The sequence below is a fragment of the Mytilus galloprovincialis genome, chromosome 4 (genome assembly GCF_965363235.1).
Source record: "Mytilus galloprovincialis chromosome 4, xbMytGall1.hap1.1, whole genome shotgun sequence".
Lineage (NCBI taxonomy): Eukaryota > Metazoa > Mollusca > Bivalvia > Mytilida > Mytilidae > Mytilus > Mytilus galloprovincialis.
Window position 1 is genome coordinate 49,987,150 of NC_134841.1, and position 17,268 is coordinate 50,004,417.

A 17,268-nucleotide genomic window follows, 5' to 3' on the forward strand; every position below is an offset into this window, starting at 1 on the left:
AAAATGCAATACTTATCCTGTCAAACTTTCAGCAATAATAAAAGCATTCATAATACAGTGTTAAATATAACATAATGCCATAAAAATCAAAACCAAACTTAAATATCAAGTAAACACATAGCAAAAAAAGAAGAAAAATAAATTGTTTAGTTATTAAAATAAATTTACTAAAAATAAAAAAAACATTGTATGATATTATTTTTTTCAAACATCTATGAAAGACTTTCAGAAAATGTGAAAATATATCAAACCTTGATGACACAGTTTGAGTGTAACCTCATAAACATAATTTTTCAGAATTTTAGAAAGAAAAAAGAGTTAATTTTGATATCATTGTTGGGAATTTGTGAATAAATAAACATTGATCACAAGTGTTTCCCAAATTAATTTTTTGAAGGGAATACACATCTTTTTGGCAAGAGGCTAGTTGTAATCTGCATTATTTCTAAGCAATTTCTTATCAAAGAATACAATTACTGCATTTAACTGAATTTACTGTTGTCTAATGGGTAACTCAGCTAACTCAGTACACAAACTACATGTACCAGTTAGAGAGGGCTTGAAATATATATTTTTTTTTTAGCAAGAATTTACTGTTGTCTAATGGGTAACTCAGCTGACTCAGTACACAAACTACATGTACCAGTTAGAGAGGGCTTGAAATATATTTTTTTTTTTAGCAAGAATTTACTGTTGTCTAATGGGTAACTCAGCTAACTCAGTACACAAACTACATGTACCAGTTAGAGAGGGCTTGAAATATATTTTTTTTTAGCAAGAATTTACTGTTGTCTAATGGGTAACTCAGCTGACTCAGTACACAAACTACATGTACCAGTTAGAGAGGGCTTGAAATATATAATTTTTTTTAGCAAGAATTTACTGTTGTCTAATGGGTAACTCAGCTGACTCAGTACACAAACTACATGTACCAGTTAGAGAGGGCTTGAAATATATTTTTTTTTTTAGCAAGAATTTACTGTTGTCTAATGGGTAACTCAGCTAACTCAGTACACAAACTACATGTACCAGTTAGAGAGGGCTTGAAATATATATTTTTTTTTTAGCAAGAATTTACTGTTGTCTAATGGGTAACTCAGCTAACTCAGTACACAAACTACATGTACCAGTTAGAGAGGGCTTGAAATATATAATTTTTTTTAGCAAGAATTTACTGTTGTCTAATGGGTAACTCAGCTGACTCAGTACACAAACTACATGTACCAGTTAGAGAGGGCTTGAAATATATTTTTTTTTAGCAAGAATTTACTGTTGTCTAATGGGTAACTCAGCTGACTCAGTACACAAACTACATGTACCAGTTAGAGAGGGCTTGAAATATATATTTTTTTTTTAGCAAGAATTTACTGTTGTCTAATGGGTAACTCAGCTGACTCAGTACACAAACTACATGTACCAGTTAGAGAGGGCTTGAAATATATATTTTTTTTTTAGCAAGAATTTACTGTTGTCTAATGGGTAACTCAGCTGACTCAGTACACAAACTACATGTACCAGTTAGAGAGGGCTTGAAATATATAATTTTTTTTAGCAAGAATTTACTGTTGTCTAATGGGTAACTCAGCTAACTCAGTACACAAACTACATGTACCAGTTAGAGAGGGCTTGAAATATATATTTTTTTTTTAGCAAGAATTTACTGTTGTCTAATGGGTAACTCAGCTGACTCAGTACACAAACTACATGTACCAGTTAGAGAGGGCTTGAAATATATATTTTTTTTTTAGCAAGAATTTACTGTTGTCTAATGGGTAACTCAGCTGACTCAGTACACAAACTACATGTACCAGTTAGAGAGGGCTTGAAATATATATTTTTTTTTAGCAAGAATTTACTGTTGTCTAATGGGTAACTCAGCTAACTCAGTACACAAACTACATGTACCAGTTAGAGATGGCTTGAAATATATTTTTTTTTAGCAAGAATTTACTGTTGTCTAATGGGTAACTCAGCTAACTCAGTACACAAACTACATGTACCAGTTAGAGAGGGCTTGAAATATATATTTTTTTTTAGCAAGAATTTACTGTTGTCTAATGGGTAACTCAGCTGACTCAGTACACAAACTACATGTACCAGTTAGAGAGGGCTTGAAATATATATTTTTTTTTAGCAAGAATTTACTGTTGTCTAATGGGTAACTCAGCTGACTCAGTACACAAACTACATGTACCAGTTAGAGAGGGCTTGAAATATATATTTTTTTTTAGCAAGAATTTACTGTTGTCTAATGGGTAACTCAGCTAACTCAGTACACAAACTACATGTACCAGTTAGAGAGGGCTTGAAATATATATTTTTTTTTTAGCAAGAATTTACTGTTGTCTAATGGGTAACTCAGCTGACTCAGTACACAAACTACATGTACCAGTTAGAGATGGCTTGAAATATATTTTTTATTTTAATTTTAGGATCAATTTGGCCTCAAATGAGACCTCTCCTTTTAGTTAATTTTATATGACAATTCTTCATAAATAATTCAAATTATAAAATCCAAAGTTTAAGCAATTCAGGGTTCTCGATAAGGATTTTTGAAGGCGAGTCCAGAGACTCATCATTTTTAGGTATGATGAGTCCAGCAGTAAGAAGAAAATATTTTATTGCAATATATAAAGTAATATTTTAGTCTCCATTTCCTAACAGAGCAATGAAATCAAATCAAATTCAGATCACTTTTAAACTTTTGCTATAAAATGATGATATTTGTGTTTAACTGTGTTCAGTTTATACAAAATATTTCAATCTTGATGCATCTGTGGACTCCCCAGTTTTGAAAATGGTGAGTCCAGACAGATTTTGATGAGTCCCGGACTCATGGACTCGCCTAGTGAGAACCCTGCAGCATGATAAGCCATACTAACAAAAGGCTTCCAAGAATCGATCATTTTATAAAAAAAAAAAAATCACCATTTTTTATTTATTTTTTCTCCATTGCAATCAGTTAAATGATATATTTATAAGTTAACTAAAATCCAAGCACAATAAGAAACACTAACAAAAAGCTTCATTGCTCACCTTATAAAAACATGCCAATTTGATATTTATTTGTTTCTTCATTGCACTCAGTTAAATGGTAAGCAATAAGTTAATCCAACTTTATAGCAAAATACTGTAAATTCAGAAATTATTGCGATGTTGTTATTATTGCGAAATAATGCGACAGGGTTATAATCGCAATTATTTAAACTCGCATTTTGAAATTTTGTATATGAATTAATTAGGATTTTTCTCAATATCGCAAAAAATTAAATTGCATTTAAGTCTAAAATGACAAAATCGCAATAATAAATGAACGCAATAATTTCTGAATTTACAGTAAGCTATACTTACAAAAAGCTTCCAACAGCATGAATTGTTAACCTTATCAAAAACATGCCATTTTGATATTTTTTTTATATATTGCAATCAGTTAAATGGTGTGCACATGTAAGAAGTTAAATCTTTCAAGGGCAATAACTTTTACCACAGGTCTTTTGACGATTCAGGCCAAGTTGACTTACTGTAATTTGTGTTTATTACAATTTTTCTCTTATCTTCTATTATAGCTAGTTTCTGCAAAAAACTAGTATAGTCTTTTGTGGGAAATAACTCCTATAAGGGACTTACGACAGATGCCAAATGATGGCAAAAGTACACATGGACTTTAAGATCAGTTGAGCTTAAAATGGATACAAATATATAACATATTATACTAGACACTAATCAATGATGAGATGAAAAAGAGTTATTTTCCAAGTTTGTTTGTATGCAACAGAGATAACGTTATTTGTAGTTTGGATTAATGTTTATAAATGCTAAAATACCATTACCAAATAGTTGAACCAAAGAGAATGCAACTACAAAACATTTAAGAATGAAACAGGTGAATCTTGCAACAGCATCATGGTATGTTTTCTAACATAAAAGAATATAATTTGAAATTATGTAGCTATGGTTATACAGTAAACAAATTAGTTAACTAATAATTTAATGCACAAAAAATGTGAATCATGCTTATACAGTGTAACCTGTCTAATCCCACACCTGAGTTTTCCAACATCCTGCATTAACTGACAAATTTTAATGGTCCCAAAATGTGCCTATCCTTGCAGAAAAAAAAGTATTCCGACACCCTTGTTTAATCCTACATTTTTTTATGGTCCCCCAGAGTATCGGATTAGGCAAGTTACATTGTATATATAAGTTAAGGGATGACATCAAAAGATTGATGTAGGATAAAAAACTTAAATCAAATAGTTTGGGGGTGGGGGGGTCAACATTGCTGCAAGTTTTGTTAATCTAAAATCTATTTTACATATATATCCATATAGGTAAATCAATTTTTCCCAAATTAAGTTAAGAAGGGGGGTCGGGGGGTCAGCGAAAAAACTATGTGAATTAAGTTTTTTATCCTACATTGAACTTTTGATGTCGTCCCTAACAGTAAACATACTGTAAATTCATTTATTTTTGTGGGTACCAATTTTTCTGGATAAAGATTTTTTTTTCTTTTCATGGATTCTTGATTTCATTGTTTTTCTAAAGTCTGCTTACAACTATTTAGAAAGCTTGGATGTCATTTAACCTTGAAATTTGTGGTTCAACTTTACCCACGAAATCAACAAAATTGGTATCCAACAAATAATAATGAATCGCCAGTATTTCAACTGGAATCAACTGTTGCAGAAATTCACCAATTTGTTTCTAAAATACTACAGAAAGAGCTTTTAAAGCAAGAAAAACTATATAACTAATGCAAGCAACTTACATTTTTTGCCTATAATTAGTATAATAAAAAAAAATCTATGTGCATGAACATTATATACTTAGAATTACCATAATCTATTAAGTTTCTACATCTTAGTATAAAGAGATCTTCAACAAATTGAAAATAAATTTTCTTAACTTTATTACCACTTAAAAATAACTTTAGGGTGTCATATGAATGACATTATTTATTTCATCTTAATTATTTTTAATTGAAATAAATGAAAACAACGTTAACATGTTAATATTTCTTATTTAATAAATAATTGTATTTACTTTCTTTGTGTAATACGAAGTAATTCGGTTCTAGTCCTTTATATAATTATTTTGGCGCCTTTTTCTAATTATCGAGATAACACCAAAGCAAGTTCTACAGTTATATTTAGATATTGTTTATTACAATGTTTTTGTATGGAAGTTTTTTTTTTTCTTGTTCTAATTCAAAATTTTTTATATATGTAGATTTGTGATTCCAGAATTGTGTCGATAATTTGGACTTTGAAATAATTTAATATAATTTGGATTAATATATTGAATATGAATGAAACATATTGTTGAAAAAAGTTTATTAAAACTGCTTTGGTGCATCTCTCAATTCACATAAGTCTTTAGTTGTCTTTGAAGTAATCAGAAAAGTTTTATGTTCGGATGAGCAAGCAAAGGAGAACATAATCAAAGTTGCATGCGTCTGAGGCACTTTCTGAGTTTACCTTTACCAGGAATGCTCAAAGCCAAAAATAAGTTTTTTCAAATGCTTACCCTTTTTTTAAAATAATCTCTGATACAGACTGGGACACAGAAGATTGTTACTAATATTCCAAAAGCAAGTCCTAAAGCAAAAGCACCTCCAATCCATGCCTTATTTATTTGAAATGATTCTGTTTCATATGTAACGGTTACTGGTAGGCAAATATCATTAAGAAGTCCACTTCTGATACGGTATGACATTGCTGGTAAAATTCAAATGATGGTCAAAATCGTTACTGTACTTTCTTTAGATCTTCATTCCTATTAAATATAAAGAAGATTCAATACTAACTGTAGACACCTCAAATTCTAAAGCATAAAGATAATTTATAATCGTTCTAAAAATCTTTTATAGATAAACTTGCATTTCGGTACAATATGGAAATAAATTGCTCCAGATAAGGTCCTTTCAGAAAATAATTGCCAAAACACATAAATTTGAATTCAGATCTTTTTAATAATCAAGTGCATAATTTTTTCCCCACATAATGCTAGATCGGAAAAGTTGTTTAAGAATATAGTTGACAAACAGGCCTCATGCTATTTCTGAATTTTAGAATGTCTTCAAGTGAATTCACCTTTATTGGCTTTATATTAACAACATGAATAAACATAATCTACTTATAATTGAACAAAAAAAGATATATTTAAAAAGGTCACTTCATAGAAAAGTTTTGTTTTTGTTTGCCCTGCACACGTAACAAGCTTTCATCATGGATGTTTTACATAATGGAGAAGACCATGGAAGTAGACAATTTAATTATATTTAATGTAGCAGTGATTTGACTAAAATTTAAATTATCATATTTTTACTATTTAATATGGGCATTTGACCAGGGGAACATCTGATGTTTACAAAAGTACCAAAAAACTTAATTACCACTTTTAAAGAGCCAAGATTAATAATCTGTTTTTGGACAATGATATGGTAATTTATGTAAATTTATTGATAAGACAATGTTAAATTATTCAAACACTAAGACTTTTATACCCCAAGCATACATGGCCATAGCCAAAGTAAGCATTTAGATCTAGTATTCAAAAAGTGTAACTATGAATTCTACAAAAACCTCTTTAAAAGCATGTTTTAGCTAGTCTCCTACAGAGCTGCTTGTCATCATCTTATCCTAGTATTGCCACATGTTTATACATATTCATGATCATTCAATTAAACCCATAAATGATATTATCATATGATAAATGGCAAGAAATATGGGTAATATGTTTCACTGTATGTAAACAGGATAATGATTATATATTATAAAGTTTTTGGTTGGGATAATGTTCTGAAAAAGTTCATAATAAATTTATGAAATATGTTTTTGGTGTGAATAGAAAGGCCAGTAACATGGCTGTGATGTCAGAGCTTGGTAGATGTCTTATTTAACAATTAATGCTAAAACTTTGTAATACTTGTAATAGCCTCGGAGGTTTGAAAGAAAGACTATGATATGCATTTTACATATTTTACATATTTCTTAATGTTAATAACTTAATAAATGGTACTCTAGTATAGATTATATTCAAAAAGGGATTAAATTATCTAATTTTGACCAACTAACTGATTCTTTATGTAATTAAGTATGTTAAAAACTTAAGGTCGTTAATTTCTTGTTAATGTATTCATTTTAAAAAATTTTGCTCTGTTTTAGTGTTTACAGACTATTTGTCATGTGTTTATGTGTATCATAATATAAAGTGTGCTTTTTCTAAAAAATTATGATATAGATCAATTTTAAAATTAAGAACATTGCTATATATCATTATTCATGTTATTTGAAAAACATAAATATTAATTCTCTTTTTGTCAAGAAATTGTAAACATGGTAAAGGAAATATGAAATGAGATCACTATTGATCAATATAAACATATCAAGTTGACAATGGTTGTGTTCAAGTGGATACACTAGGTAGAGAATTTATTGTAACAATACAGGCTGTTTGAGCAGTCAAAGTCATAATGGCTATAGGGATGAGTTATCAAAAACGTTAACTTAAAACAGTCTTCTACAAGTCAACGCAATCATAGGTATGAACGTTGTTTTCAATTTAGACTTGTATATATATATATATAGTCTAGATCTATTACGACTCTTTCAAACCATCAAACTTGTAAATAATAAATACTACAAAATCATATTTATGTTATAACCACATGCAATTGAATAAATACTTAGAGTATGGATGATACATATTTACAAGGTGTGGAGGATACATCCTAATGATGATGTGACGGTATGGCCAACACATCCTATGCACAATGTGGGAGTATGGCCGTCATGTCTTGATGAATGCTAGTCTTTTTCGTAACCTGGTTGTTTTGTACCTGGTCGATTCGTGACTAAGTTGATTTCAGACTGGGGGTAATTGTAATTGTAATCGTTAATCAGCTGTAATTGATTACAATTTTTCAAGTAATCAGTGTAATCATTAATCAGCCAAAAATCTGATTACATGTAATTTAATTTAATCAATTACTTTTCAAAATACCCTGTAATCATGATTACTTTTTGATTACATTCTGATTACAATGAAAAAAATCTAAAATTGTGTTTTTGGTCATTAAATGTTCATATTTGATAAATTTTTAACATACTAAAATGGTTTGGTTACTTTAAGCTTGTCTACTTCAGTAAAAAATAAACTGTTACAGTATTGAAAAGTCATCATTAGCCTAAGCAGAGACATATAATACAATTATATACCTTTTATCTTGGTAAAAGATATTGTACATACATGTATATTCATCGTTTTATAATGATCTTCATATTAATATTTGATAATAACTGTTATATATTCAAGTAATACTTTTCTTTAACCCTGAATTATAATCTTTTGTTAATTTTTGTGATTTTTGTCAACTTTGAATTGACAGGTAGGAGACTAATTAAGGTTTGTTTTTATTGCAATTACCAATTGAGTATAGCTGTAGGGAAATATATATGATAAAAGATAAATCAGACATGAAAATTTATCTAATTAGCACAAACTAAATTAAAAGTTGGACAAATATGTTGTTTAAACTTTTTTTTGTATTTGGACTGGACGTGTAAAATGCAATGGTTTTTAATACTTTAATACATATTGTTTACAATTTGATTAAACATTTCTATTAAAATTTAACATAGTTTTAACTGGAACAAATGTAACTTTATTTCATCCATATTTAAACTTCCATAATCTGCAACTTGGAATACATATATAGATTATGAAAATTATGAAAAATTTGTTCATTAATATAATACCACATTTTTCATTTGCATTTAAAAAATGACATAATAAATGTTCAAAAAAAAAGGACCACAAATAAATGTAAGATCATAATAGAATAATTACTGTAACAAACATACAGATATTTTAAGTTTTATATTTTTTTAAGTATGGAAATATTGAGGAATAAAATAAGTGAAATTCACAAAATGAAAAAAGAAAATGAAAATAAATATATATAATGTTCTGATGAATATTTTTGATGTTAGTTCACCAATTAACATTTTATCATGTTTTTCACATATGAATTATACTAGGACTATAATTACAATCAAACAAAGGAGTTAATTGAATCCACTATTTGTTGAAACTCTCAAGTTTATTGTTTCTTACGGCTATACACTTCTCTAAATTATAAAGATCTTTAATAATATTTTCCTTACAGCATGAATTGATAAAACTTTCTGGAAATATCTTGTATTATAAATATATAGTTTAAGACACAGAAAAATTAGGTTTGAAATTTCACCCTTGTATACATGTGAGACATCACCAAACAAAAAATTCTTTTTGGTGAATGAGATACTTATACCATTAGATAAAAACCATATATCTATTTCTTCTAATAAATTCTGGACATTTTCACAATTCCCTAGTACATGTTCTATAGTTTTAAATAGATGATGTTTAAATTGAAGTTATCATTTTATAATTGAACCAAATAAAATACGTTCTCAAAAATGCTATAGTTATATTAAACGTTTATTCATCCGCATCATTCAAAATGTTTTGTTTTTAAATTCATTGTAATCAGATGTAATCATGATTACTTTTCCAATGTAATCATTAATTTAATCAGATACTTTCAGAAATGATGTAATCATTAATTTAATTTAATCGTACAAATGACAAAGTAATTGTAATTTAATCAATTACATTGAAAGTAATCGGACCCATCTCTGGTTGATTTGTAACTGAGACGGTTCCTACCACGTGTAATTATATATAGATATAAAGTGTGTATCTATAAGTTTTGTCTGAATTGTTTATCTATATGAATTGTCTATATATTGAAGCCAAAATAAATTTCTTGAGTTGTGTTCTTATCATTTATATCTAAAAATAATCAAACTGTGCATCTAATAATAATAATATTGTAATAATTTTTAAAATTTTAAATTCTTGGCTATTTAGTGATTACGTTTAATGGTTTTATGACAGTTATTGACATTTGTGATGAAAAGTTATAAGGCATAAAGTGATTAAAAATAGGATTAAAAAAATGGCTTATGATTTGAAAAAAATAAATTGATTTACATTCCTCCTTTTCATGCGGGCTGGGGACTGGCAGGGTTTTTTTCATCAATGGTCTTCCTTTAGCATGTTTAGAACATTAACTTCACTATGTTGTCCTTTATTTGCATGTACATGTATATACTTGCATAAAACCTGATTTTTCTAGCTGAAAATAAACTGGTATAAAAAGGAAACAATTTAGTCTTAGTTGGTCGGAGCAGCAGTCACCAGCATTTGTTCCATAAACAAAAGCACATCTAATTAACAATGATATCTGGTTTTGAGTATATTTATCCCAGAATAAGAATATGCGTCTTTGTATAAAGTGGGACCTAACACGCTGATACCTTTTTAATTTACCTTCAGGGTACCTTCATGACAAATAATGGTAAATATTCTTGCCAAATGGTAATTATTGGTGCATGACAATAAAACCAACATTTTCTTTCAGACGCTTAACAAATCGACTGGTTTTGACGAATCACGTTCATTTTTTTTCAAAAATAACGGTAACGTTAATTATAGATAATGATTTGAAACCTCAGATTAATCACAACAAGGTTTTCTTGACAAATCATGGTTATTTTAGCTAATTTGATGCTAACGGTAGCAGATAAAAGCCATTTGACACCTGACTGTAAAGGGCATCACTTCTACCCTCATATGTACATCAAAAAGTCTTTTTATTATTTCCATAACCTACATCTCATATTATTAAATATTGTTAAAGTTACAAAAATGAACTACATTGTAGTTAGTTACGAATCAACGTGCACCCATCTTGATAGCATTAATGGTACTAGTTAATAATTCTACAACAAATGCATTCATAATTTATATGATTGACAGCTCTGGTTCTTGTCACTGATGTTTACTATTGTATTAATCAATTAAGTCAATCAATTTGTAACAACTGAATCTAGACTACATGCAGATATGTGATATATTTAACAGGAGTTTGTTTATCTTTCACTATTTTTCTTTACCAATTTATATAATCATTGCATTACCTGTGAAAAAGTCAGATGATGGAGATCACGTTTAAAAAAAGAATGAAAATGACAGTTATATTCAAGTTCAGTCATGCATGCTTGTTTACTTGTTTATCAGTCGCGATGGGTATTAATCGACGTTAATTTCCAGCCTAAAAAATGTGTTATCTGTTTTCGTAGTATAAAGCGCAACAACGACATAGACTCATTTTTTCTTTGGATTTTTCGTGTCTGCCGAGGTTTTTCGAAAGGAAGCTTGATTGGTTACGACAGGTGCCCCAAGAAATTATAATCAAATATGTAAAATTTATATTTTTATACACATATCAAAGGTAAGACAGTTGAGGTAATCGAAAATGCAATTATTCAATATCAGTTTGTAGGATACACTTTTTATTGTTTAGATACAATTTTAAATGCCCTGTATCGCATAAATGAAAATATTCACCAACCACATTTCACGCTGTACATAGCTATATAGCCTAATATTACTCAGCCTTTTCAGTTTTCCATTGACTACACTTTATACAGCACCTGCACTTGATGACATAACATCAGGAGAATTTGTTGATGACACAGCATGATCAAATTCTCCTTTGCTTTATAATATTTACAATGAAGAAGGAATCCAGGTCCGTTCGCACCCATTCACATTCATACCCTATCATGTTCACACCCTACACGTTCGCGCCCAATTTTTATTAGTTTAGTGTTTAGTAATTTTGTAATCAAGTTTTGGCAAGTGTATTTGTTGTCCTAAATTAAAGTGATACATGTTGTTGTTTTTTGTGTTTAATAAATCATAATCTTGTTTTGGATTTATTTTATTTCATTGTTTCATATTAAAGAGAGACTATGACTACGTATAAAAATTTTTGTGTTGAGTAAATTTAAATCGTGTTTTGGTCTGAGTGCGCATTGCTATGATTTTTTGTTTCATTGTTCAGATCAATTAAAGGGGCCAAGCTGTTAAAATCTTTTGTGTTTTTCATTTAACATCTTCAATGTTTTTACTCATACCAAGCGAAATACATGCAGTATTTACATCAAATCAATTAAAAACAACAATCTTGATTTTCTAATTATTCAACTGGAATTTTATTTAAAATTGGGTGCGAACGGACCTTGGGTGCGAACGTGCGAGGTGCGAATGTGTAGGGTGCAAAATTGTATTAGGCCCGACTTGATAACATGAAGAAGAAGAAATGTCATAAATGAACCCCCTGACTGCACTTTTCTTCTTAGAATTCTGTCCAGTGTTGAAGCGCTAGCAGTAACAACTAGCATTGTTTTATTTAATAATAACTGATACAATAACCATATGCACTGTAAAGAATCTACATTTTTAATGCAGTGCATCATCCAACAAGCAAGAGACGACAACATTCCAACTCATTCTTTCATATTGATTGGAACCCTTATAAATATATGGCACTGATGTTCACAATAGGAAATTTGAACTTCAAATCTGCTCTTGCTCACTGCCATTATATTCATGTTAACTGGCCATATATATCCCAATAGTATTAAAGTAAGTATTGGTGTCTACAATGTACCGGTACTCAAACACACCCAGGTATAGACAGCTAGTATTAGGGCAAATGTGAATCTGGGCGAATGGACCCAGATTTTATTTTTTGTATATTTTTGTATGTTTCAAATGTATTTTGGTGATTTGATGTATCTTTGTGTGTTTTAGAGTAAATCTATTTACTATGAAAAAATTTTCTTAGATTTTCTGCTTTTTTTATTTTAACCTGCAGGTCTCTTTTCTTCATTATATTAATTATTATCCCCCTTGTTGATTCAATGCTAAACACAAAAACTTATATATAATAAAACAAAAAGCAGAACATAAGTTCAAGCGCCAACATATTTTGATATATAAGTACTTCAGCAGGACAGTTCATTCATAGCAAATGTTATAAGCCAGGTGTTATTGATATCTGTATGTTGAATCCGTACTTTCTGGAACCGTTGTATTGTCTTAACCATGATTGTTGTGATGATTACATGTATCAGCCTCTTTTGGCGTTTGAATGAAAAGTAAAGGGATGACAATTTGAAAACTCTTCGTTTTATTTACAATACATGTATATACGCTTGTATTTAGTCCCCCAAACCTAAGTCAGGTATATCACACAGGTCTGGTCTGTGAACATTTGAAACTGAAAGATAAAATTTGAAAATTTAAGAATAGCATAAAATAAAATCTACAAAGGAAATATATATACATGAGTCAATGGAAAAAGCTTTAAGCAAACATTTTTCTTCATATCCAGATAAGACACACACAAAAACAATGTAATATTATTAAATAATAAAAATGTGTGTTCAGTTAAGATTTAACAGGTTTTATCCATAATTCCATTCAATGATTGTACATTAATTTATTATACATAAATTGACATAATTAAACACACAAACAAAGATAAAGAAAACATATACTATAAGAAGCATATACATAAAAAAGATGTGTATAATTGCCAATGAGACATTATATTAACCCTCCACAAAAGACCAAATAAAACAGAAATTAACAACTATAGTTCACTGTAAGGTCATCAACAATGAGCATAGCTCAAACTGCATAGTCAACTTTATAATGCCCAGAAATGACAAAAGTAAAACAATTCAAATGAGTAAACTAACGTCCTAATTTATGAACCAAAAAACTGAATGCAAACAAATATTGAGTAATTTTTTTTTTTTTTATAATTGTCTGTTTAATGTCTTTTAATTTGAATAACTTTGATATGTATAGTCATGTACTTTAACCTATAATGGTTTACTTTTTTAAATTGTTATTTGGATGGAGAGTTGTCTCATTGGCACTGACACACCACATCTGCCTTTATCTATGATGTATTAATATGAAAAGTTTCTTTTTTTCATTTCAGAAAAAAGAATGAAATTACTGTATGCCATATTTGCCCTTCTTGGATTTACATCCCCTGTTTTTGGACAGCAATACACATCAAATTTAAATTTAACTTATGAAGAAAATGCAGTTATAACTGTTGGAAGTCAAGTTATAAATCTAAATGTAAGTTAATAAAATTGTGTTCTTCGATTATAAAAAAAACCCCACAAAGGAAGTATCATATGGGTGAACATCAATGAGATATGGAACCAATAGAAAGAAAAAAAAGTTTGATATTAAGAATTTCTATATAAAAAGAAGATGTGGTATGATTGCCAATGAGACAACATACTCTCCACAAGATATCAAATGAGAAAGTGACAACTATAGGTCACCATCATTGTTTACTTTATGATATATTTCAATTCATGTATAAGAATCAACAAACAGAAAGAATTTATTTCCTTTCCTACATCTATATTACTCCAATCAACACAAAACTGGGCAACAGATTTCACTTGATAGCAAGATTGACCCAGAGATATCTTTCAACAACATTGTAATGATCTAATGAAGTAAAATGGCATTGATAATATCACTGCAAACTTCTAATGATTAAAAACAACCGTGCTTTCATTAAAACTAAAAGAAATATAATAAATTTTAAGTACATTGTGTAAGATATAAGAAGATGTGGTATGAGTGCCAATGAGATACTCTCCATCCAATTCACAATTTATAAATGTAATCATTATAGGTCTTCATACCGAACAGCAAGCTATAATTTAGGCCCCAAAAATCACTGATGTAAAATAAAATTGAGAATGGAAATGGGGAATGTGTCAAAGAGACAACAACCCGACCATAGAAAAAACAACAGCAGAAGGTCACCAGCAGGTCTTCAATGTAGCGAGAAATTGCAACCATTCAAACGGGAAAACCAACGGTCTTATCTACATGTATATAAAAACCGAGAAACACTTACAAACCACATCAACAAATGACAACTACAGAACAGCAGATTCCTGACTTAGGACAGGTGCAAACCTATGAATCGGGTTTAAATAATCTAAAACAATAGTAATGCATATTTAGTTATGAACATGCAACAGCCACAAAGAAATTTGAAATACCATCTTGTTTCTAAAAATGATAGCGTCACATCCATAACACAATCTATAAGAATATCAATTCAGATAGCATCACATTCAGAAATACAACATCACATTATCACGATGCAAACAGGCCCTGGGGAGAACACTGATTTTGTTTAAATGTAATAAAATATAAAGATATAAAATAAAATGAATTTCAAATTTTTTTCCTTCAGCTAACACATAGATTGGTATATTTACCTTTATTACAGGACACATATTATGTCAACTCAGCAGCATTGGATCCAGCCTATATAAATACAAATGATTATGTGCAGTATCCGTCCTTAATTACCGCCAATGGACATCACATAGAGATCATTGGACTTAATGACTCGTCTGGTACCTACCTTGCATCAACAATTATCTTTGAAAAAGTCATTGAGGTTTGTATTTTGCTGTAACAGTTAACCAATCAATTGTACAGTTGAACCTATCATAAAGGACACCTTGAGAAAACCACATTTAGCTGTAACAGTTAACCAATCAATTGTACAGTTGAACCTATCATAAAGGTCACCTTGAGAAAACCACTCTTGTCAGGTGACCTGTTTTGTGATAAAACCTGTTCCACTATAGTAATCCATACATTTTGAACCTGGATCCAAAATGGCAGTTTTTTTCTAGTCCAAAGGGTTATAAGTTTGACAGTTTATGCAACAAGATAACACTTTTTACCTAACAACCGATTAAAATTGAAATTTGAAAATGTTTTTTTCATTTGGGTAACAGTTAACACACAGTGTTTTGGCCTTTATTAAAAGTTTATATCTTTGGTATCAATCCTGTATCATGTGCATAAGAAGATGTGGTATGATTGCCAATGAGACAACTCTTAACAAGAAACCAAATGACATAGAAATTAACAACTATAGGTCACTGTAGGGCCTTCAACAATGAGCAAAGTCCATACCACATAGTCAGCTATAAAAGGCTTTACAAGATTCAGATCATCTGAACTTTCATGCAAGCCTCATATAGTTCAATGTTAAGTAGGTCATCAATTGAGTAAAAGTAGATCAGTTTGACTTTCTCTTTTCTTAATTTTTAGCTCACCTAGCATCAATTATTTATAAAAATATGAGGAGAGCGACACAGGCTCCTTAGCAAAATTTTAAAAATATATAATTTAATTTTTCCAAATTTTACTGATAAATTGACTTATTTATTTTTTACTGTTAAAATTCATATTTAGGTCAATCTGAGGTTGAAGTTTTTCTGTCATCAATTACTTTGTCAAAACTTCGTGGAATCTTATGAAAGGAGTAGGTTCAGTAAGGCCCCTTTTTGGCCCCAAAATATAGCAGTTTTACAAAATTGTTAAAATGTAAACCTTTAGTTATTTATTGGACAGTAGAATGCTTCTGCTAAATAAATATGGGCTGTTTTTTACAATACAATGAACATATATCCGGTAATAGCACCATTAAGTCATGCTAAATTACTGAAATCCTCATAATTCTAGCATTTTAGTTAAATTTTAGACGGTTTTCGTGTAAAACGAAAGTGGCCGCATTCGTGTTCATCCTTAATATTGAAAGGTAAGTTGTATTTTATGATAATACATAACATATATAAAGGTTGAGGATGAACACGGATGCGGCCACTTTCATTTTTACCAAAAACCATCTGAAAAGTGACATTTTTCGGCATATTAGGTAGATTTTTCATATTTGAGCTTGAATCGGATCGTTTTTAATGACTAAATCTGTTAAAATCTTTCACATAAACTAATTAATTCAAATAAAATTGACACCTAAGTGTTTAAAAAGTGGTTAAAATCTTTCGTGAGATGAATCTGAAATTGAGGCCAAAATCGGTCCTTACCGGACCTACTCCTTTGGACAGAAGCTTGTTTATGACCAAAATACAAAGCCTTTTTTACTGATAAATGGATTTAGTTTTTTTACAGCCATCATTCAGATTCAGTCTGAGGTAAAAGTTGTCTATTATCAATTACTTTGTCAAACCAGCATGCAATATGAAATTTGAACAGGAGCTTGATCAATATATCCAGAGGAAAATTTCGAAAAATATTATATTTTTCCATATTTTATTGATAAATGATCAACCTAGTTTATTTCAAAGTTAACAGGTAGATATATAAAAAATGTAGATTTAGTATTATTGCCAATGAGAACTCTTCACAAGAGACCCAATGACACAGAAATAAACAACTATAGGTAACTGTACAGCTTCAACAATTAGCAAAGCCCATACCAGATAGTCAGCTATAATG

The 17,268-nt window shown here is 29.7% G+C and overlaps 2 protein-coding genes across 4 annotated transcripts in view; one reads left to right on the top strand and one right to left on the bottom strand.

Moving 5' to 3' along the window:
• Window positions 1-11,147, bottom strand: part of LOC143072357 (uncharacterized) — a 71,539-nt gene extending 60,392 nt beyond the window's left edge. For both annotated transcript variants that reach the window (XM_076247249.1, XM_076247250.1), the window contains exons 1-2: window positions 11,031-11,147; window positions 5,527-5,775 (exon numbers count right to left, since the gene is read on the bottom strand). In XM_076247249.1, the coding sequence (XP_076103364.1) occupies window positions 5,527-5,715 (189 nt within the window). In that variant the 5' untranslated portion in view covers window positions 5,716-5,775; window positions 11,031-11,147. The remainder of the gene's footprint in view (window positions 1-5,526; window positions 5,776-11,030) is intronic.
• Window positions 11,148-11,234: 87 nt separating this feature from the next.
• Window positions 11,235-17,268, top strand: part of LOC143072356 (limbin-like) — a 57,896-nt gene continuing 51,862 nt past the window's right edge. The window contains exons 1-3 of one of the 2 annotated variants that reach the window (XM_076247248.1): window positions 11,235-11,344; window positions 13,914-14,058; window positions 15,242-15,415. In XM_076247248.1, the coding sequence (XP_076103363.1) occupies window positions 13,921-14,058; window positions 15,242-15,415 (312 nt within the window). In that variant the 5' untranslated portion in view covers window positions 11,235-11,344; window positions 13,914-13,920. The remainder of the gene's footprint in view (window positions 11,345-13,913; window positions 14,059-15,241; window positions 15,416-17,268) is intronic. The other variant, XM_076247246.1, reaches the window with a different exon arrangement.